Source organism: Plectropomus leopardus, chromosome 9 (genome assembly GCF_026936395.1).
Source record: "Plectropomus leopardus strain MGB_pleo_1.0 chromosome 9, ASM2693639v1, whole genome shotgun sequence".
In the NCBI taxonomy this organism is placed as follows: Eukaryota; Metazoa; Chordata; class Actinopteri; order Perciformes; family Serranidae; genus Plectropomus; species Plectropomus leopardus.
In genome coordinates, this window is record NC_142184.1 from 5,138,203 (window position 1) to 5,160,006 (window position 21,804).

The window sequence follows — 21,804 nt, forward strand, 5'->3', positions numbered from 1 at the left end:
TTTGAACACAGCTACCGTTTCAGACGGAGGGGAGTATGAGACACATGATTTGAACATTTAAGCATGTAAACCTTTTCTAGTAGGGCCCCTTTAACCAAATCTGAAATAAAAGAACAAGCACAAAGTGACCAGTTCAACATGGTGATTTAATTTACCAGCATCACCATCAAGTGTTGGGTCCATTTACAGGAGAGGAGGGGTTCTCTAAGAGGCATGTAAACGGTGGGAGCTTCTCTGCACAGCAGTCACCAGCTGCTTGGCCTTGGCCTCCATCACTGCCATCTCCAACACGTTCACAACCTCAGGGGTAATAACAGTAGTGTCTGTTTTTAAAACTTGCTTCTTCTCCTTCTTCTTCTCCACCATCAGATCTTCTGGTGCGTCCTCAGCTGTCTCCTGCTCCACAAATGGCAGGAGGACAGTTTCCACCAGTCCACCGACGACTCCGAGCATCGCCAGAGTGGAGCCGAGCATGTAGATCTTCAGCATGCCCCGGCTGGGCCTCTGGTGCAGCATCTCCTTAGCGAATGGGATGATCTCACCAATGGTTGCCATAGTGTGTTGCTTGATTAGTCTGTTAATGGAAAAGACAAGACTATCAGAGAAAACTGTACAACAACTCTTAGTTTAGTGTTAAAAACAACTGAAAATGATCAGTTTACTTTAGATATAAAATGCTGATACTCACCTTGAAGCACAAACTCTGACTTCTCAGTGTGCGGCCGAGTCAGGCATTCGCAGGCAGAAACGAGAGCAGATCCTTCAATTTAAACACGAGAGGAGCCAGGTCGACTCCCACAGTGATGACAGAATGCATATTCATGAGGCTGCTCAGTTGCTTTTTGGAGATTAGTGCTTGTTTGGGTAAAAGGGCAGGAGTTTTTAGGACAATAAGTGAAGCAAATGTTCCTTTTAGATGAAACTGTGCCAGTGACATCACATGAGGTCTGTACGTGTCGTGCCGCAGATGCACCAACTATATCTGTCTACCAAAGATCTCAAAATGATCTCCAACCGTGCAGAAATTCTGACACACAATGAGGATACTTCACGTCACTATGCACTGAACAACATGAGCGGCTGGTCCGTGTTGCGTGGCTCTTTAACATACACATTGATCCCCATCAGGAGAGCTTAAAACGTGTCCAATCACAGTGTGAGACTGTCTTAAACCAGTCCCATTTATTGGCTGGGAGGCATTTGTTCAACAACATTATGGTTACAAATGGAAATCACCGTATTGATTGTGCGAGATAAAGTTGAAAACAAACGTTCAATAGGAAACGTCCCAATCATGCCGTCCTGAGCTGCTCTGGCTCATGTTCGCTGTCTGACCATGGAGCTGACAATGAAGCCGTGAGAGATTGCAGGGGTTAACATGCGTGTGTCTTCGTCTGCATCTCGCTGCCCTTTGACCTCGTCCCCCCACTGCAGGAGACGAGGGAGTGAAGTCAGGCCAGTGAGTTGGGAAATGTGTCTGATCTTTATCACAGAGAAATTTGTCACCAGCTCAGTGAAAGTGACAACTAGCCATCGTCACGAGACGTCTGCGTGTCGTTCAACATCTGCACACCAGATGTTAGGGACACTTGGTGCCATAACTTTTTTCTTTTAAACTTTTTTGCGCTCTCTACTGTTTTGACTTTTGTTGTTCAATATTTCTTTTATATTTACATTTCTTTTATTTGTTTTCCACCTCTGGCCTGTCTGCAGTTTATTTTCAGAATTACAGTATCCATGTGCTGGATAACAATTGAATTTAATTTTATTTCATTATAACTTTATATTGCATGTAAAGCACTTTGAAAAGTATTTTTTGTATGAAAGGAAATATACAATTAAATATGACAATAATAACAACAAATATTTGATGGTGATGATGATGACTATTATTATTATTATTATTATTATTATGATTATTATTATTATGTATATGCAAGGGTCGTGGCTCTTGTGTCAGATTGTGACACCTCAGCTGACAATATTTGTTCAACACTGTTACATGTAATTTAGTTTCTAGTATCATATAATGGGACAAATTCCACCAAACAAAGCTGTCAAAATGTGTGACTCAGTGTCGATGCTGTTTTCGGTAACAGCTACAGAAATTATTAAAGCTAAGTATGAAAAAGCATTTGCAGAAGCGGTCTAGCTGAAAATGTCCCCTCAGGTCACAGAACAAAGTGAGCCGTCAGATGCTGTGACCTTTTATAAATAAGTATGTGACAAAATATGATAAATGTATGCAATGGCAATACACAGTATCTCGGTCACAGAATCTGACGGGTCACCCTAAAGGTTCAAAAGCATACTAACAAATCTAAAAGAAAAAATATGAACATCATGTTGTAATTTTCTCTGTCCAAGCCTTTCATAACTGATTCTATTGCAAAACACCGGTAATTGCAAAATATGCAGAAAGAAAATGAAATGGTTGCAAAAAGTAGTCTCTTTCAAAACAAAGAAAAAATGGAAGAATAAAAAATGACTATTCTCCCAGCAAAATATGGAGCAGTTTCTCTTTCGGTGGATTATTGGTCAACATTTTAACTTTTGCGCAGCAGTGAAGAAATGAGTCTAAAATAAAGAACAACCTTTTACCCCGTTCGTCAACAAATGATACCGTTAATATCACGATAATTACTCAGTCAATAATGTTCCTCTTTGAGCAGCTCAGTTTGGATTCTGGGCATTTAAGTTTACCACTACTGGGAAAAGGTTGAGACTGTTTGGAGACCTTTGGCCCACATTTCTGACTCCTTCTGCCTGAATGGACAGTCTGTCCCCAAACTGCACTTCACCAAGTCAACCATGATGTGGTTGCATGTGTGGGTGTGTGTGCGCACGTGTGTGTGCGCACGTGTGTGTGGGGTGGGTGTGAGGAGGGATTACGGTGTGTATAGCTGTGAAACCTCTTTCAAAAGGAGCTCAGGGGAGAAAAGTATACACTGGATTTTTTATGTAGTGCTTAAAGAAAAATAAGTGTTAATATCAAAAGTAATGAAGGCACACACGTACACTCGCATACATGCACACACAATGATTTTTGGTGATTGCTGACATTTAAAAGCTGAAGCCCTAAACACCACCTAGCCTTGAATATGCACAAGTGTATTTCTTATTTGCTGTTCAGGAAAATATTGTGATAATGTGTGCATTTTCATGATGTGCATGTGCAATTTATGGATGAATGCATTTGTTATCTGTTTGTTTTTATTTTTATTTGTATTTTACTGTGTATTTTTTTAATACTGCACACACATTTAATTTAATTTTCATTCCGAAAACACTCTGAGCTCAGATTCCCATTTATTTTAAATTTCTAAAAGACTGTCTTGTGCCATCCTGACAATCGCTCAATACAGTTTACTTATTATTCCATTATATGTCAATTATATATTTGATGGATATATTTGATGATGATGAGAAAATCAAGACAAATGGTGGCAAAACTACTGCAAATTCTCCACAGGCTTTATTTATGAGCATACAGGTATCCAATTATTATACATGGACTAGATCAATATTTGTTAAATGCAACGACACAAAGCCACATACAGCTGGAGAGACAAAAATAGACTGTGCAGAATGAATAGAATAGGTGATGAAACATCTATTACAGTGAATCTCAATGACGTTATTTTAGGTTGATGGCATGTGAAAGCTATGAGTTGGCAAGTTATGGATATACTTCTGGCATTTACACTTGATGATTTGTCAGTTTGGATATATATTATGTTTTTTTTGTTTGTATAGCTTTTTTTTACAAAAAGGAAGAAAATACTTAAAAAAAATAAATCATTTAACACAACAAAGGTCATAAAAATAAGAGACTGTTTGAACCAGAATAGATAGACCAGTATGGATTAACTGAAGCAGTAAACATGCAGTTTTCCATATATTCTACTGCACTTACAAATAGCTTTGCTAAAGAATAATATTTTTCATGTGAAATAATTTCTCATATTGCAGTCCTAATAAACCTGGACACAAGTGTGCTGATGAGTTAAACTCTCCCTGATCAAAAAACAGGAAGTGGGACACAAAGCCTTCATGACGTCAAGAGCTGCTTCACCATGAACGAGCGGCACATTCAGCAGCAGGTGAGCCCGTCCCTTTAATACTGTCTGAACTGCCGTGTTTAACTGAAGTCTACCCTGTGCATCTGAGTTAAAGTGAGTCTTGTGCATCTGAACGTGTGTGTGTTTGTGTGTGTGTTTGTGTGCTTCTGTGTGGCTATCAGGAAGCTTCATAGGCACTCTTTCCAAAAATAAATTATTGCCCCACCGACTGTGTGGACCCCGCAGAGCGCTCAGGTCCGTCAGAGGATCAACCACCTCTCACTCACGGCACCGTGGGACCTGCTGACACAAAACAGCTGCATGCTGAGTCAGCACGGCAACACTGACCTGCAGAGGGCAGAAACACACTCATGGTGAGACACACACATTCACCTTTGATGAGATGGAAACGTAACAAAACGTGTACAGCACACTCACAGTCAAACATATACTGACAGAGAGTATATTGTCAACATGTAATTAAAGGCCCAACACATTCATACAGGTGTTTTTTTTCCCTTTAAAACCTGAACGAATGGGCTTACATTTTTTTAAGAAGAAGGCAATGAGCAATGAAAAAAGAAATTACCCCAAAATTAGCAAGAAATGATTAAATAGCATAGAAAATTACCTTGACATTAGTAAAAAATCTCTCTCTCTGTGTCCCTCTCTATCTCTCTCTATCCATCTATACTTAAAAAATATAATAATTTTGGAATTTCAATATGTACTTAGGATAATAATAAATTATTTTTTGTAGGGTAAAGTATTCCTTTAAGACCTCCTATATGCATTAATAAACAGTACACAATCATTTAAAACTGAAAATGTTTATAAATGGATATTATTCTATCAAAAAATATAACTTCTTCAATAAAGACATATTTTAGCCTTTAGGGGGCTCAAAGAAGTTGTTGACTAATACATTATCAAACACTTATATCCGAAGAATCATTATAATGTGTTACAAACCATTTGACAAACATATTAATCATGCTTATTACATATGTTTTAAGTGTTGCAATTTATTTATATAAAATGGTGATTTCCTCCTTTTTTGGGGGGAATAGTGACACTTTAGCAAAGGTGTAATTCAAATACAACTTTTATTAAGATGTATTTGTATGATATGCAAATGTGTTATTTGAACTTACCAGTAAAATGCTTGTTGTAAAATGTTTCCATGTAAACTTTACGCAGCCTTCACATGACTGAACAAACTCCAGTCTGCACAGGCTTGCCGTTATGGTTTTTCCCGTACCTAAAGGCAGAGGAGAATAGTTTCATGATGCATCAGTCCTGCTTTCATGTCAGAAATTCAAAATTCACAACATCTGATGAAACGGTTACAAACCCGTTGAGGTTGGCGGGCTCTGAGTGGTAAACGTTCTTGCCCTGCTCAGCTATAGAGGGCGCGTGATGTGAGACGGCCTGACTCTGAGTGGTCTTCAGTGTGTGATAATGGCTCTTCGGTTCAATGGGACTGGTGGGCAGCGACATGTGAAGTGTCCCGTTTGCTTTGCTGTTGACCTCTGTGACCTTGGGGTCAGTTTTATCCAGGTCAAGACATTTGAGGCTTTTTTTTGGGGAGGACACGTCGATCACCTTGATTTCAGGGATGCTGGCCTGCCTCAGGACCATCTCTGAGTGGGCCAGCTGCAGCTTCTTCATGTGGTTAATGGCGACTGCAGCGTTGTAGGCTTGCTGTGAATTGAACATAGACGAGAGGTTAGAAAAAAGCCCTGAGAGCCATATTAAAAACTTTACTAAGTTAAAACGTGACTAAAACTTTACTTTAAAGCTGGGGTAGGCAGTTTTCTGAAAAGTCCCTCTCACCACATATATAAGCATGTGCACGCACTTCACTTCAGTCACCTCGTGTTTCCCTTACATTGATTTATTAAATCTTATTGAAATAAGTTCTCTTTCTGTTTATCAGACCACAAAAGAGACAGCTGGCTACCACATCTGCCACTGTGTCTCTCTTCATTTTTTTTTCCATTTATTGTATCGTTGTACTTAACTTTATTAGTGACATTTTTATGTGAATCATTATGTGAAAACTTATTTATTATTTATTTACTTATTAAGTTATTCGTAATGTACATTGTTGTTTTTGTTCTGTCCATTTATGACTGAATTGATTATATATTTTTTTAAAAAAAAGACATAATATGATTTGAGCTTTTTGCTAATGTTAACTACATAAATGTGAAGTTCAAGCCGCAGCGATGGGCTTTTAGCTCTGGTTAACAGAGGGTTAAACTATAAACAGTGTTTCAATCTCTGAAATGCTTTGTCTAATCTGTTTGTAAAATCCGTAAATGAGTTAGCGTTTTATCACTCCCGGTTCCCTCGTCTTGAAATCAATGGGTTTTTGGTTAAACGCTTGCAATAAGGTCTGTGGTTAACACAAGCTTAAGAGACTTTCACGTTTTGTTATATGAAATAAAATACGTAAGTAAAAACACCCCTTATACAGAAACTTTTGTTTACCACAGAGCTGATTTTCGCAATAATTCAAAATCAAATGAAAAAACAAAACAAAAAACTGGTGGTTTTTGATGAGGGTACGAGGCCAGCGCTAAATTCCACATCAGCCCACAGAACAACATCACCCCTTCAGCACTCTATAGAATTGCATTTTATTTTATTTCCTTTATTGTCAGACTCTATTTAGGACTCCCTTTTTTAAAAATCCATCCATTCGGGTGGCTTTGCAGTGTGGTCAGTTGTTGCTGGAATAGCAAATTTCTCTGCAGGATTCTGCACCATTTAATCCGGCTTTCCCCAATAGGAATGCCCTCCCTTTGAAAGACCTGTGATTGGCCAAAGTCTCCTGTCACAAGCTGCATTTTCTTATTAAAAAAATATTATTTTTAACATCTGTTCATTAGTTTTTCAATGATAAAACAGGACAATTGAAAACAAATTGTACAAAATGCTACAGAAATGTGAGGAGTTCTCAGACACAAACACAACTCAACAAAACAACATAATATGAAATATGCAATATAAATGTTAATTAAAACACAGGGTTGCTTTATGTGTTAATTATTGACAACACACTTAACCTGGTAGCAGCAGTATAAAGTTGGGAGGATTAGCCTCACTTTTATATAATCAATAAAGGGTTGCCAAGTTTTATTAAATTTGTCAGCAGGACCATGTGGAATAAATCTGATTTTTTTTCCAGTTTAAGGTGCTGCATAACATCTCTTACAAGCTATAATTTCTGAAGCCCAAAAACGGAGCCAAATGAAGTCTAGTTTTCCCTCAGTCCACTTAAATTACAATATGATCAAAGTTTACTATGACCAATAGCGCCAAAATAAAACTGCTTATCCCAGCTTTAACTGCTGACAGTGATTCTGCAGCACCAGATCTGAGTATATACAGACAAAGATTCATGTTTTTACAGCAGAGAAATCAAGTTGGTTCCCCCGACAATAAGAGCCCTCAATCAGCCATCAGTGGCCTTGATTACAGAACAATATCTTATTAAACTGTCCTTAATCAGGAAGGATTTAGGTAGGCACCGGAATAATCTCCTGTAAACTGCAGGCCCTTGTCAGGCTTACCACATCAGAGCCAAGACATCAGTGAGGAGGACTGACCTTCCACTTGGACTTGGCGAAGTTCTTTTGGATCTGAACGCTGACAGAATAGTAGATGTCCTGGCTGCGGGCCGTCTTCCCGATAATCCTGGGAAACAGACGACGGAACAACGCTTAAATATATTTCAAGGTAGTCAATAAGCCTGAACCCATCTGTGTGGACACACTCCTGTCTGCTGTACATCACACTGCTCTCTTAAGTTTGTAGTGTATCTAAAATGTGATAAATCTCGGGATTCTGGTACATTTTCTTTAACTGTTGGTTGTTCTAACTACTATCTGGGATAAGAACCACACAGTAAAAAGCACTAACTCATAATGAAATCTTTTAGATATATACACAGCTTTCAAAAAATGAAATTAATAAAAATATATAATTGTTGTGTGTTATTCTAAATGTGGTTCAGTAGCCTACATTTTTACATTTTATTGTAACCTAATAATATTTTGGGAGGACAGAATTGGCAAAAATAAGGGACAAATTGCGTCTTGTATTCATTCAGTGAGGGACAGTGCGTTTCATTTATTTTGATAATGTAATGCAAAGAAGACTATAGGGCAGGTAGATTTTTTTCTTGCAATATTATGACTTTATTCTTGTAAAATGATGAGCCTATTTTCATAATATGGCTACTTATTGCTGAAAATATTATAATACACATCTGCTATTGAAGTCCAGGGAGATATAAATTAATGAAAATTAATTAATTTATGTGGACTAATGAACAGTGGAGATAACATTAAATGATGTTGAAATTATACTTTTATTTTGCATTATTCCAGTTTTATTCAATTTTTGAAAATTCAATTTTAAATCTATTTTTTTATATATTGAGTAGTCACCTGTTGCATGAATTTGGTGTTTTCCTTCACAAAAATAAAGACATTTCCACTACTCCCTGCTTAATATTTGTCCCCATAAATGCTAAAATAAAACCTATGCCCTTAAAGGAACTAATTTATTTCTACCATAAACAATGAGTTTAACATAAAAAGATGACACAATTTAACACATTAAGAGATGAATTTAGTGCATCATAACAATGATTGACACTCACCAGGGATGTCTGAGAGCGAGGTCAGTGGAGTAGCGCATACTGGGATTCTTCTGCATCATGTTACGGATAAAATCTTTAGCTGCAGATCAAAAGGTGACACACACACATACAGACAAACACATATATTAGGGCTGTATGGAAGAATGAAGCAAATGCAGCACGTTATGTCTAATGCTCAGTGTAATTACCAGATTCAGAAATATCATCCCAGAAGGGTGAGTCAAACTCATACTGCGCCTTCATGATCTTGGAAAACAGTCTTGACTCACTTTCTTCATAAAAGGGGGGATATCCACAGAGTCTGAAACAGAATCATTTGTTAATGTTAAAAGAAAGATATGTTTCATTTATGTACTTATGTGTGCAGATAAACAGCATGTGCATGCTCACTAGGTGGTGCTATAGTTCAATCTCTGCATTCTGTATTTAGGTAACTGTGTCATGCGTAACACATGCATGACAAGCAGGGCTTTTAATCTGAAAATCCTGCCACAAAGGAAAACCTGAAGCCAATTTGCAATCTTAGGAGTCTAATTTTTGCTTTCCTCTTTCTATCTCAGTCTAATGGTGCATGCACTCATTCACTATGGCGTAATACTTACAGGATGTAGGTGATGACTCCAATTGACCAGCAGTCCACTGCCTTGCTGTAGGGCTTCTGCGCCAAAACTTCAGGAGCTGAAAAAAAGTAAGAAAAAAAGTCAAAAGCTATTTCAGTGATTGCTCTAGTTAGGCATGTAAGCAGAGAAACACTGATATAAATATTACATATGGTCTGTCCTGTCTTCATGTTTCACCCCTTTGTGTCTTATATGTCTCTGATCCATTTAAGTCCCCCTTACTCAGTAAGTGTCCATACATGATTCATTAGACAGACACGTCTCCTTACCTACGTATCCCGGGGTGCCACAGGCTGTCGACATGATGTCGTTTTCTACCATCTTGGAGAGCCCGAAATCACTGATCATGATCTTGGAGTTTTCGTCCTGGCTGTAGTACAGGATGTTCTCGGGCTGCACAAGGACAAAACAAGACAGGACATCACACACTGATGTCCTCAACGAAGGACTTGTCAAAGTCTTACCTCACCTGTGGAGGAACAAACACTTCCTGTTAAAGTACCCATCTGTGAATGGAGCTGTAGCATTAGAAGTGAAGGTGTTGCAGTCTTGCAAAACTGGAAATACGCTTATTAATTTTTGCAGAGTGTTAGATGAGATAAACCACTCTCCAACCCTAACCCACACTAACCCTAACCCATGTCTGTATGGTAAATATGAAGCTACAGAAAAAGAAATAATCTGGTGCATAACCTGTTAAACCACAACTTGCTTCTATTAGTTTTGTTGCATGGATTAAACAAAAAAGACTACATTTATTTGTCTAAATAAATCAGAGAATAGAATATGGTTATCTACTAAATAAAATAAAATCTACATAAAAATAAATCTCATCTAACATTAACTTTGCACAGATCCAGGCCAGCTGTTTCCCCGTCTCCAGCCCTTATGCTAAGACAACAGTCTGCTAGCTGAGGCATATTGAATGCACAGATATGAGAGTGATATTGTTTTTTTCTCTAAATCTCAGAGTGTATGCAAATCAGCCCTCTTTTTAAAATGTCTTGCTATTCCTTTCAGAAATTCTAACTCTGAAAAAAATCTTAGAATATTAAAATATTATTGTATGAAGTGCTCTGCTGGAAATCATAAATTAATTTAAAATACATTAATCTTTTCTACAGTATATTTAGAATATTATTTGAACACAGCAGCAACTTAAAGGAATACTTCACCCCCCGCCCCCATATGACCAGTTGTATTCAGTTTCTCACCCAATGACACCTTGAATTTGTGAGGAAAAATTTGTTTTTCTCTCATCATCCACGTTGAATGAAGAATCCAAAAATGGAGAAAATTCTTGATGAATTAAAGTTATAGAAGTCTGTGATTAATAACAGCAATACTACATCTAAATATCCATTTGCAAACTCTCACGCAACTTGTGCAGCGAATTCAGCTCCTATTTATCCAGTTGTATATTAAGTACTTTAGAAAAATACACTTTCTGACAGGGAACTGTACTAAAACTGACACTTATCTATGCTGTCTTCAAAGCCAGACTCCACCGTCAAAAACAGTAATTTTACCTCACTGAACACTGGAGCTGCTGGTCTGGCGCTTTTCATTTAAGATCCCGTAACTTTTTCCCACAATGTACTTGAGTAAACCCACTATTTAGTTCCATGTTTTAAATTTATATCACTTGTGGTTCAGCTGATGTGATGTGTTTGTGATATCGTCCGTTCATACCTTCAGGTCACGATGCACTATTCCGTTTTCGTGCAGATAGCTGACGGCTTGCAACACCTGCTGGATCACGTTGCTGGCGTCCTTCTCCGAGTAAACCCCCCGGTCCAGAATACGGTCAAAGAGCTCGCCGCCTGAAACACTGATCAGAGGACACCGCTACCATTTAAAACTTGATCTTAAATCCTTTTTTTAAATTAGCTAACCTGATCATTTTAAAAACAAAATAAAAATGTAAAAACTCACAGCTGCATGACAAGATAGTAATGGGTCTGACTTTCATAGAAATCCTCCATCCCGACCACATTGTCATGTTTGATTCTGTTCAGGGAAACAGCAGGATACAGTCAAAATCAGGTGACAAAATTCACATATTTACAAAATTAACAACATTTTAAAGAGAAAGCTGATCAATGTGCTTCCTCCTCGCTCCAACTACTGAGAGAATACGAAATGAAGAGTTGAAGGCTCATAAACATTCACGTTACTTACCTTCTCAGCACAGTGATCTCATTCTCCAGATTGAGGTCTCTTTTCTGTTTCTTCTTCACGCACTTCATGGCAAACAGCTTTCCCGTCTTCTTCTCCTTCACCATGTAAACCTCTGAGAACGCCCCCCTGTTCATTAACACACAAACATATGGACATTGAGTTATTGATGATGCGGTTTCATTGAAACATCACAGAAAAAGATAATCGAGTCTCACCCAGCAAGAGGCAAGGAGATCTCCCTCCTATTAAAATTGGGGAATTTTTAATAAAACATGACGACCTGAACTGCAGAGAGTTGGCCTCTTGGCGGATGTACTTTCAATTTTTCTCAGCCAACCGAAGATGATTTGTTCATGAAATTGGACTTATCTTAGCAGAGATAATAATTTATTTTCTGGGCTTCCAATACATGAAATTATTTTATAGCACCGTAGTGCGAGTCCAATTTATTTGTATTGTTGAATGTTAAAGGGACAGTTCACTCCAAAATTATCTGTAGTGCTATTTATCAGTCCAGATTGTTTTGGTGTGAGTTGCATATTGTTGGAGATATCGGCTGGAGAGATGTCTTACATGAAAGTACATATTAGTTTTATACATTACATAATAGCATAAGAAAGTTTTATGTTTTACACTTTCACCAGTTTGTCCATATTATAATAGAAATATTCACATATTAGTGCTTATTGTATATTACTGTATTTCTTTACATTTATAATTTTACACACTTACATACTGAGCATATTATACATACTACATTTTGTAAAATACTGAAATATTTACATACTAGTACTAATTGTTTACTATTACTGTATTTCTATTTTTAGATTTATATATTTGTATATACTGGTGCTGTACTTCTCTGTGCTTGCATCAGAGCGACTGTAATTAACCTCAATTTCGCTCCCTGGATCAATAAAGTATTTCTGATTTCTATGTTTCTACTTAGCTTAGCATGTTTTAGCAAAGCTTTGCATAAAGACTGCAAACAGGGGGAATCGGCTAACCTAGATCCAAACAAAAAACAAAAGTGTAAGGACAAAAATAGTGCAAAGCCCATAATTAGTGGCTTTAAGGGAGAAATAGCCCTTAAAACCACTAGTTATGAGCTTTAGAGGTGCTGGTAGATGAGTTCTGTTACTTTCAGACAACATCTAATTCTCTCTAAAAGTTAAATTACCTCCAATGACTTCAAAATGTCTCCTGCTTTGTGTGTAATTACTATTGCTATTAAAGTTGCATCATGTTTTTCTACTTTGTGTACTTGCATCACACTGAGGTGGAAACAGCCTCAGTTTCTGGGAGCGCATCAGAATTAAAATAAACACACGGCAGAAATAGCAATATCAAGGGGTTCAATTAAGGCTCGCTGAAGATCTCTGTGGCTTAACTATTCACATGTCACAAGCTTATTATTCTGCTCTCTGTCCATGCTATCTTCAGCGTTGTCTGGGAATAGTTGTTCTGCCTGGCGGATTAGGGCGCTTTATCCCTGACGTAATGGAAACCGTGCCGGGCCGAGGGCTCTGGGCGCAAAGGTCAGAAACTGAGCATGTGCGGCAGGGAACCTTGGGAACATCAGCGCAGGTCGGGTCACAGACAGATGTCAAGGGCAGTGGGCAGACAGGTGTCGACACAGCCCTGCCCTCCGTCTAAAAGGTGATGACACTGACCCTGAAGGATGAGGGAGTGCGCTCTAATGAGCATCGACACACATGCTGCTGCAGTATTAGTTTAAAAGTATAGTGCTGTTTTTATGAACTGGGAAAAGCATATAACAGACAGTAGATATCAGTCGCTATGACTTTAGTTTAGAGAAATATGCTCCAAAGCAATCTGCCACTGTGGAGGGGTTATAAAATGTGATTTAGCCACCTATAAAAGTCTAAATAAATCAAAATAAGTTTAAGTGTATGTCATATTAAGAGCATTTTTTACTGCTTTACCTAAATGTCAGTTATTTTCAACGGGAAAATGAAGCTGTTATTTTGTTCTCTCCACTGAGAAAAACAGTAATTTAACATCACTTAACTCAGAAACTGCTGGTCTCTCGCTGTCTCTAACAGTTATTGTGTTTGTGTTAGTGTCTGACTTTGGGGTTTAACCTTTTGAATCAATTTTTTTTGTGCTGTGCTCAGATGCCTTTTACAAGTAATGTTGAGCAAATTGGTTTGATTTCTTTCAAAAACAGCGAAAAAAAGCAATAACAAACTTGGCAAGAAATGTGCTTTAAATTGCAGGAACTTTTAGAAAATATTATTTTAAAACATAGGGAAAAATGTCCATAAGCTGAATTTGTAATTATCATGAATTTATAAGAATTACTTGAAATTAAGAATTATGTTACAGATTTTTTTCCAGGTATTGTCCTAGTTTGTTTTTGTAATTTTTTTTTATTATCCATCCATCCATCCATCCATCCATCCATTCATCCATCTAGCCATCTATTTTCTTCCGCTTTTCTGGGGATGGGTATTTTTTCTATTTATTACTTATTTTCAGGTCTTTTTTTGATAAGTTTTTACTCATTTCTATTTCATTTTTGGGTCATTTCTTAAGTTACTTCTTGCCTGCTTCCCATGTTTTTAAAAAAATTTGCTCAGGTTTCAAAGCGCTAAAGGGTTAATTCAGATTCACTACAGTCTCACAGTAACACAACGAAAACAAAAACAACAACAACAACAACAACAACAACTAACTAATGAATGACTGAAGCAGCGGTAGGCCAGCACCTCCAGTGTTCAGCCAGCTAAAATTAGTTTGTTTTTTGTTTTTTAGAGAGACTGTTTGCTTTGTGGCTGTCATCAGAAAGGTAAAGAAGTGAAAATACTCTCAATGTGACGTATACTTGAACTGCTAAAGTAAGTTTTGTTGCTGAGATCCATCCACAGCAGTATGTTGCTTAGCTTCCATGTTGGGGGCGTGCTGACTGACATCTGCTGTATGTAATATACTGACGATGGATAATTACCTCATACAACCCCACGTCAAAAGAATCAAACTACCCCTTTAACAGCACAATCTTTCTGTTTAATTTCACAGTTTGCATTTTTTCTAAAAAGCGCACACACACACTCATACACTCTGCATAATGACGGCTTAGGGAGGCAGACAGGAACAAACTGCCCCCACAGCATCATCGCAGCGCTTCACATCCTCAGCTGATTTCTCCCTGGTTACCACAACTCATTTTCTTCCCCGGATCTCATTGAAGCTTATTATGACCCTCAAGAGAAATCATCAATAAAGCTCTGAGCATGAATGCGTAACAGCATCCTTTTTTTTCTTAACAAAAAGACAAGGGGCAGTTAGAAATCACAGGCGCACCAATTTGAGTGTGCAAATTTAAGAGCTTAAAATTCAAAAACTGCATCTAGAATGAAATTGCTCTGTGCTTTTTGGGAGTTGCATTCCCCCCCTGAGAAGATGGCGTGCTGATTGCCGAGGAAGCATTACAATGTTGTTTACACTACATGTGATGAGGACCAATGGGGAAAGGCAGTGTTTGGTGTTCTACGTAATTGTCTGTCCCTTCTGGACACTTTTCCTTTTGTTGTGATGGAAGACGGAAAGACAAAAAAACGTGACATTGGGCAAAACACCTCAGGGAGTTCACTCTGTTGACACTTCAAACAGAAGTGAAAACAGCCAGTGAAATAACTCAGTGTCAGACAGTATCAGTAATCCTTCAGCGCCTTGCCTGTCATTTTACTGCACACTGTAAAACATCATTTTTTAGATGAGGTGTTGTAAACTTGCAGAATTCTTTGGGGAAATAAAAAATAATTGCCACAAACTACCACACATCATATGATGAGGTGTACTCAGGAGGGCCTCGCCTCCTTCACCGTCCAATCACTGCTGATGTGTTCAGCCAAAACCTCTCAGCAGCTTCCTCGGCCCTCAGCACAGACTTTTTCCAGAAACACGCTGACGTCACTATGGCAGCGCTCGCTCGATCGCACCTTTATTTACCGTTAGCCTCTGATCTGCTGTTCTCCAGCTTCTCGCTAAATACACTGCAGAGCATTGGAAGACCTGCTGATGATCAGCGCTGACCTTGCAGAAATTAGGTCAACGCAGGAGACAGTTAGCTGAGTGTGTGCACAGTTTATGGTCAGGGGTGGATTATCAGACAATGGGGCCCTGGGCACAGATGTGCAAAAGGTCCCCCCCAACTCTCCTACAGAGGAGCAAGACAGACACACTTTAAAATAATTGAGCCTTTTTTTGTCCTCTTTTTGTGTCGTCTTTGTAGTTGTGTTGCATCTTTTTGCGGTTTTGTGTCTCTTTGTGGGTGTTTCGACCCGATTTGTCGTTATTTTGTGTCTTTTTGTAGTTGTTTATGGTCTCCTTAAGGTAATTTTGTGTCTCATTGAGTCAATTTTGTGTGTTTTTTCAGGATAATTTGGTGTCTTTTTTGTCATGTCATGTCTCTTTTTAGGTTGTTTTGCCCATTTTTGTAGTCATTTTTTGTCTGTTAGTAGTTATTTTGTGTCTCATTTAGGTAACTGAGTGTCTTTTTTGGTCATTTTGTGTCTCTTTGAGGTACTTTAGAAAAATAATGAAAACAACAATGGCTTTGTGCTTTTTGTGAATGAACTGCTAAACTGACTCACAGCCAGGCAGTCATCAGGAAAGCCAGACAGCCAAAGCGTCTTGTTGTCTTAGACCTCGGTAAGTAGGCCTCCTCGTGTCAATCCTATCAAACCAGTAATCTGTCCTCCAACTCAAACAGCATGTAGGATCTGTAATCACGCCATCTGCAAACCAGCACACAAGTTTTATTGTATTTACCCTAAATGTCACTGAAAGAAAACATCCGGCAATGCAAAACATTCCCAGAAGTACCAAGACAAACAGGAAGAAAATCTGTAGTGTATACAAAAACTGAACAGGAAATAAAAACTAGATAAATATAAAGATTTCTTGGATAAATAAATACTTTGCATCATAGTGCTACTGCTAGTGAATCGAGTAAAAATGTACTCACGATCCCAACTCCTCCATGAAGTCAAAATAGTCCCGGATGTCTTCAGTGTCCTTTTTCCACACATGGTCAGCCTCCTGACGACCCATGTCTGCAGACGCTTCAACAGGGAATTCTTTCAGAATTAAAAAAAAAAAGGAGAGATGTCAACACTGAAGTCCCAAAATGCTTGCGCTTCCTTACAGTGACAAACTGCTGCAGTAATCCTGGCTTATTGTCTCATGATGATAATCATAAACAGAAAGTCCTCCAGGATTATCTGAGAGCCATGAGGAAGCAGGCGTGAAGGTTGGTGTGTCTGCCTCGCTGCTCAGACTGTCTGCAGGAGGACGAGCAGATGAGGAGGACATGTGTCTTTGTCTGGCTGACAAAAGGTTAAAGCAACTAATCTGTCCTGGAAGTAGCACACAGAATTAAGTATAAAGCAGTGCCAGGCCTTGCCCATAATGCATCAGATGATACTACACTGCATGAATAAGATTTGTAATACATGTCAAACAGAGACAAAATCAAGAGAAACTTGTTCATATTTTTCTGTATTTGTCAAAAAATGTGTACTTGAAAATAAATCGTTATCAAAATCGTTGCCTTTTTTTTTTAAAGTCCTCTGCATAGTTTGATCACCACACAGTGACATTTAGTTCCTATGTTGAGCAAAATATTTGTCCTAAGTAATGACCATTTTTAAGAATTAGACAGTCAAGAAGAATGACCTAATCAATGGTACTGGGAAGGATTTGGAGCACTTTAAATGAGCAGGTTACCTAGTTTGCCTTCCTGCCCTCTTTTCTCTTATATAACAGATTAGTGACTCTTGATCTGGAGACCTGACCCTGTCACACTCAGCCTATAAATACCAGAGAAGAGCCTCTCACAAGTAACTTCAAATAAAGAATAAAAGTATTAACTAACATGGAAAAAGGCATGTTGAACATTCAGTAAAAACAGAAGAATCTATAAGAAACAGATGAAGAACAAAACTGATATCAAAGTTTTTGAATCAATACCACTTTCTTTTTTTTCCTTTGACCTCATGTTGTCCTCATTAAGTCAAATGTTGCAGCTTTGGTTGCAGCTGTATACCTGTTTTGAGGTATACGGTTATCATATTGTGCATATTTGCTTAAAGACTATAGGGTAGCAAATTGTAAGAACTTTCCTTAATCGATTATTAGTAATATTAACAATCAATTAACTTAAAAAAAACAACATAAAAACTTTAAAAACCATGCGTTTTTACAGTCAAAGCTCCCATCACAATATTGCATGTAGCCTAGCCTATATTTAATGTTTGATTCAATTCTTAATGACATTAATCTATTGTTGATTAATTGTTATCATTCCTACTATTGACTCATCTGTGCGAGCATAACTCTTTTCCTCCATGACAGTTACAAATACTTCTATTAAAAAAAAGTTTCAATTTTTACAATATATATAAATAAATAAATAACAATATTTGGGTTATACCGTGAAACCGCAGTATTTTATGAGATGGTTATTGTACCCTTGCTGCCAAACATGACATTAGTAATGTATCTGAGACTATTTATACAGCATCCTCTCACTGATTCATTCATTCTCCATTCACGCACACGCTGCTCTGAGGGTCTGGTGTTTCCCACAACAACAAGAAAACAAAAGCTGCTGCGCATTTTATTCCCCTGTTGCTCACTCTGGCTTCCCCCGCAGTAATTATTTCTTCCACCGCTGTGGTGTGTTATTTTTTTGGCGAAGCATGCATGCGACTCAGCTGCAGAGGTACCCCCTGGATGCTGGAGAATTTGTCCAAGCAGAACTGCAAAACTCCTTTGCGCAATAAAAACCTGCAGCAGTGATCCACATGCCAATGCGGTTACTGTTGTTTCCTTAAATTGTGCAAAAAATCCTTCCACAGAATCTTTATTCTGCAGATGAGTCCCACTTGTCTCACCTGCAGGTTTACAGTCTAACTGCGCGTTTCTACCCCGAATCAAATCACCGGTCAATGAAAGGATGATAGCACAAAAAGCAAAGAGAGCTGATGTGATAGTAAGTGACAGTGGCTGGTGCTCTGCAGCCCCTCTACTCTCACCAGCAACACCAAGTTGGATGCGGCATCCGCGGGAAGATCACTCTGCGGCAAAGACAACGCCGAGTGATCAGAGATTCAGATCCACGCAGCTCTCACTGCTGAGCGATAACACCATCAAATACAAGTTAACGCTCAAAAAATGACTCACGAAGCTGCACGTTAACGCAAAACCCTCAAAACATCCGAAATTACGCGCAGAATACAAATAAGGCAACACTGGCCGTCTGATTCTGGGCTCAAGATCTGCAGCTTTTTAAATTAAACAGTAGTTAGATTGATCCACGTCCAAGTGATTCACTTCATAAAGAAAAAAGACTGTGACTCACCTAGAGACTGTGCGCTGTTGGGGCTCTGCTCTGACTCTCCTGCAGAATGCTCGCCGCGGTCTGGACAGCTTACTTTGTCTGGGACATTACAAATACCTGTTGGCAAGTCAGAGATTACATCCATGGAGAGAGACGAGGGGAGGGGCTGCTCACAGTGTCACAGGTGCTCATTGAGACTTAAGGCTCAGACTTCACTTCAGGCTGCTGCAGCTGCTGCAGACATCTTCCACGAAGCTACAGGTTTACACAGAAAACGGCGCGTCTTGCGCAGAAATGAACAGCTTTTCCCAAACTGCACGATTCATTCATAATAGCAACATGTGCATACGCATGCGCAAGTATGCACACACGCACATTGTTTTTTCAGCTGAGTGATCATCGCTTTGACAACAGGTAGTGATGTCAAGTAACTGTCAGGGGAAGTTGCTATAAGACAGGTTGATTTATTGCTAAAAGTTGCTAAATTACTATGACATTGCGTGATGATGTTACTCAAACTGCCAAATGCAAAAAATATGACCTGCAATTTTTTTTTTGTTGTTGTTACCAACATTAACAATGTTGCTATGGGGGGTATTGTTTTACTTGTAAAAGTGTTTTTGTGGCAAAACCTGGTTGTGGCACCTAGAGTAGTGGTAACTTCAGACCCCCAGGAACACCAAATTATTCTATTTATTCATTATTATTATTTATTTATCCATCATCCAAATCATTGGCCACTTGAGGTATTGGAGTAAAACAATTCTCTGTGGTGCAAAAAGCATTTTCCTCAAAGGCTAACATTACCAAAGACACGTCTGTAAAACTGTTGCAGGACACCTTGACCTACAAACAAGGTCTGTTATGACTCTTAATATTATGAATATTTGATTCATCGATGTTTTCTATTTGTTAAACTTTGTGATTACATATATTCAGTGAGCCAAATACAACAGAATGAAACCTGAAAGATGACCCTGTACAATATATTTGAGATAAAAATGAAGACTGAGTTTGAAAATGGATGTGGTGGTCCGAGCAGGGGAGGCAGAGGTGGGGAAGTGGGCCGTTGGCCCTCCACTTTACGCCCCTGGCCGACATGCGTTTTAAGTGTCAGCTCACAGCGACTGGAGCGATAACATCGCAATATGGTCTCCAGTTTTGTTTTTTTATGATCCAGTGTTTTTGCTAGCAAGTTGTTTGGGTAGTCTGAAAAGTTGTTGAATCTATCAACAAAAATTCTAAATTGGCATCATTGACTTTGTATAAGGCACCATTTATAAAGGTTTATAGAGGGTAACTAACAGCTCACTAAGTTACAGTGAATGTTTATTAATGGATGATAACATTTATAACTTCAGTGTCACCAAATAAACATAAGAGATTTTTCACAACCTCACTGTTGACCGAGCTATAGATCATAGCTTAATTATACTTTACAGAGCCCCTGAGAGTATTGCATTTTAATTCAGCTTTTTTAGTTTTCATGTTGTATTTGAGTTATAATATATTAATATGGCCTTTTTTTAGCCTGATCAACAGAAAAAAATCGTTTAATGGTGCAAAACAGATCTCCACAAGGTGACCGAAATTAACTTTCAATATAAAAAACAAAATACTTTTTTGCAGGATTTACAGCCTCCAGGTCACAAGTTCCATTTCTCTAAATAAATATGGCCTTTTTTTTTTTTTTTTTTTTTTAAAATTGATTGTAAAAAAAAAAGCCACATTACATCTACTTTGACTCAATGTTGAAAGATAAAAAATGAAACTTCCAGTTGAATTTTTTTTATAAGCACTGTGATAAGTCATTAACTAAAGATTTATAGATCAATCAATACTGAGGTTGTATAATAAGTTTCCCATGGTGTTTATTTTGGTAATAATAAATAAGCCTAAATGTTGTGATGCATTAATAGGCATTCACATTGCCTAGCAACACGTCATTAAGTCTAAAAGTGTAGCTTTTAATTAGTCACTACTAAGGTGTTTTCACTGTAATTAATCAAATCTACAGTTTTAAATATACTAGGCAGCTGTTTCGGTATAGTTTTTATGACCTGGAAACCTAAAAGATGTTCAATTTAACGGCTTATTGATGATCTATAAAACATTGGTACATGATTTTTGCAGAGAGCCATTTGTTAAATCTTTTAAACCCTTATCAGAAGGTGGCAGACAGAGGTTGCAGTAAAAGTTTTTGCAAACATGTTTTCACACTTGAGCAGAAATCTCACCGCTGGGCCACAGACGGGATGAGCGCAGCATTAGGCTCTAAGCATGTCGCAGTACACAGCGTGGTCTTCAGGGGCAACCTTTAACAGGCTTATGTATTAATCTGCAGCAGGTGCTCATTTCACCTGCTGCACACAAGCTACGCAGTGACAGAGGACAGCTGAAAACTCAGTTAACCTTCTCTGCTCGTGTTTACTGCACACAATAAAAACAAGGACACAAAGCAAGTCTGTGCCGTGCAGGATAAATTATCCACAAATATTTCTGATCAAAAGTAACATTAACATCACATGCGGGTGAATAAAAGGTGCTGTTATGATTTTGTCTGCCATCAGAGGCTGCAGTGTTGATACCGTGGGAGTTTTATAGCATCAGATGCAGCCTACCTCAGTTTTTGGCACGTGCTGTAAATACAGAGCATCAATAGCTGGACCACCTCATTATGTTGTCATGGATACTGGGTCAAGAGGTTGTCATGATCATCCTCCATTTCAGGTGTTTGTTTTCAGAAGCTGATTGAGATGAAGTGTTTTCCAATCAGGAGAGACGACGACAGGCCGGCAGGACACAGCAGCTTCTGTAATGAGAGCGTCGGGTTTGATGATGAATGTTAATCTGCACAAAAGCAGAGCAGTGGTGGGGTCGCAGTTATTACAGCCTGCA

At 38.3% G+C, this 21,804-nt stretch overlaps 2 protein-coding genes across 3 annotated transcripts; both read right to left on the minus strand.

Moving 5' to 3' along the window:
• Positions 1-128: 128 nt before the first annotated feature.
• g0s2 (G0/G1 switch 2) lies at positions 129-846 on the minus strand. The gene is made up of 2 exons (XM_042491365.2): positions 689-846; positions 129-574 (listed from the first exon to the last, which is right to left on the minus strand). Exon 2 carries the CDS (start codon positions 553-555, stop codon positions 205-207), a length of 351 nt encoding a protein of 116 aa, XP_042347299.1. The 5' UTR covers positions 556-574; positions 689-846; the 3' UTR covers positions 129-204.
• Positions 847-3,453: 2,607 nt separating this feature from the next.
• On the minus strand, positions 3,454-21,702 carry camk1gb (calcium/calmodulin-dependent protein kinase IGb). Of its 2 annotated transcripts, XM_088081770.1 has the most exons (14): positions 21,528-21,702; positions 18,928-19,023; positions 16,531-16,642; positions 11,538-11,663; positions 11,292-11,366; positions 11,049-11,187; positions 9,626-9,749; positions 9,339-9,414; positions 8,925-9,037; positions 8,737-8,815; positions 7,679-7,766; positions 5,416-5,765; positions 5,216-5,322; positions 3,454-4,409 (listed from the first exon to the last, which is right to left on the minus strand). In XM_088081770.1, the coding sequence occupies exons 3-13, from the start codon at positions 16,614-16,616 to the stop codon at positions 5,265-5,267; spliced, it is 1,314 nt and encodes a 437-aa protein (XP_087937896.1). In that variant the 5' UTR covers positions 16,617-16,642; positions 18,928-19,023; positions 21,528-21,702; the 3' UTR covers positions 3,454-4,409; positions 5,216-5,264. The 2 variants fall into 2 exon arrangements, with proteins under 2 accessions (XP_087937896.1, XP_087937895.1); XM_088081769.1 differs by lacking the exon at positions 21,528-21,702 and having other exon boundaries at positions 18,928-19,130.
• Between the last annotated feature and the right edge of the window lie 102 nt (positions 21,703-21,804).

What these genes read in the sequence shown, in the direction of transcription:
- g0s2 (XM_042491365.2), bottom strand. Translation starts at nt 555, where the DNA reads ATGGCAACCATTGGTGAGATCATCCCATTCGCTAAGGAGATGCTGCAC.
- camk1gb (XM_088081769.1), bottom strand. Translation starts at nt 19,051, where the DNA reads ATGGATGTAATCTCTGACTTGCCAACAGGTATTTGTAATGTCCCAGAC. An exon ending in GGAGTCATCACCTACATCCT is followed by an intron (nt 9,038 to 9,338) that starts GTAAGTATTACG and finishes ATTCTGTTTCAG; the next exon opens with ACTCTGTGGATATCCCCCCT. An exon ending in CTCGCTCTCAGACATCCCTG is followed by an intron (nt 7,767 to 8,736) that starts GTGAGTGTCAAT and finishes TCTGTTTCCCAG; the next exon opens with GATTATCGGGAAGACGGCCC.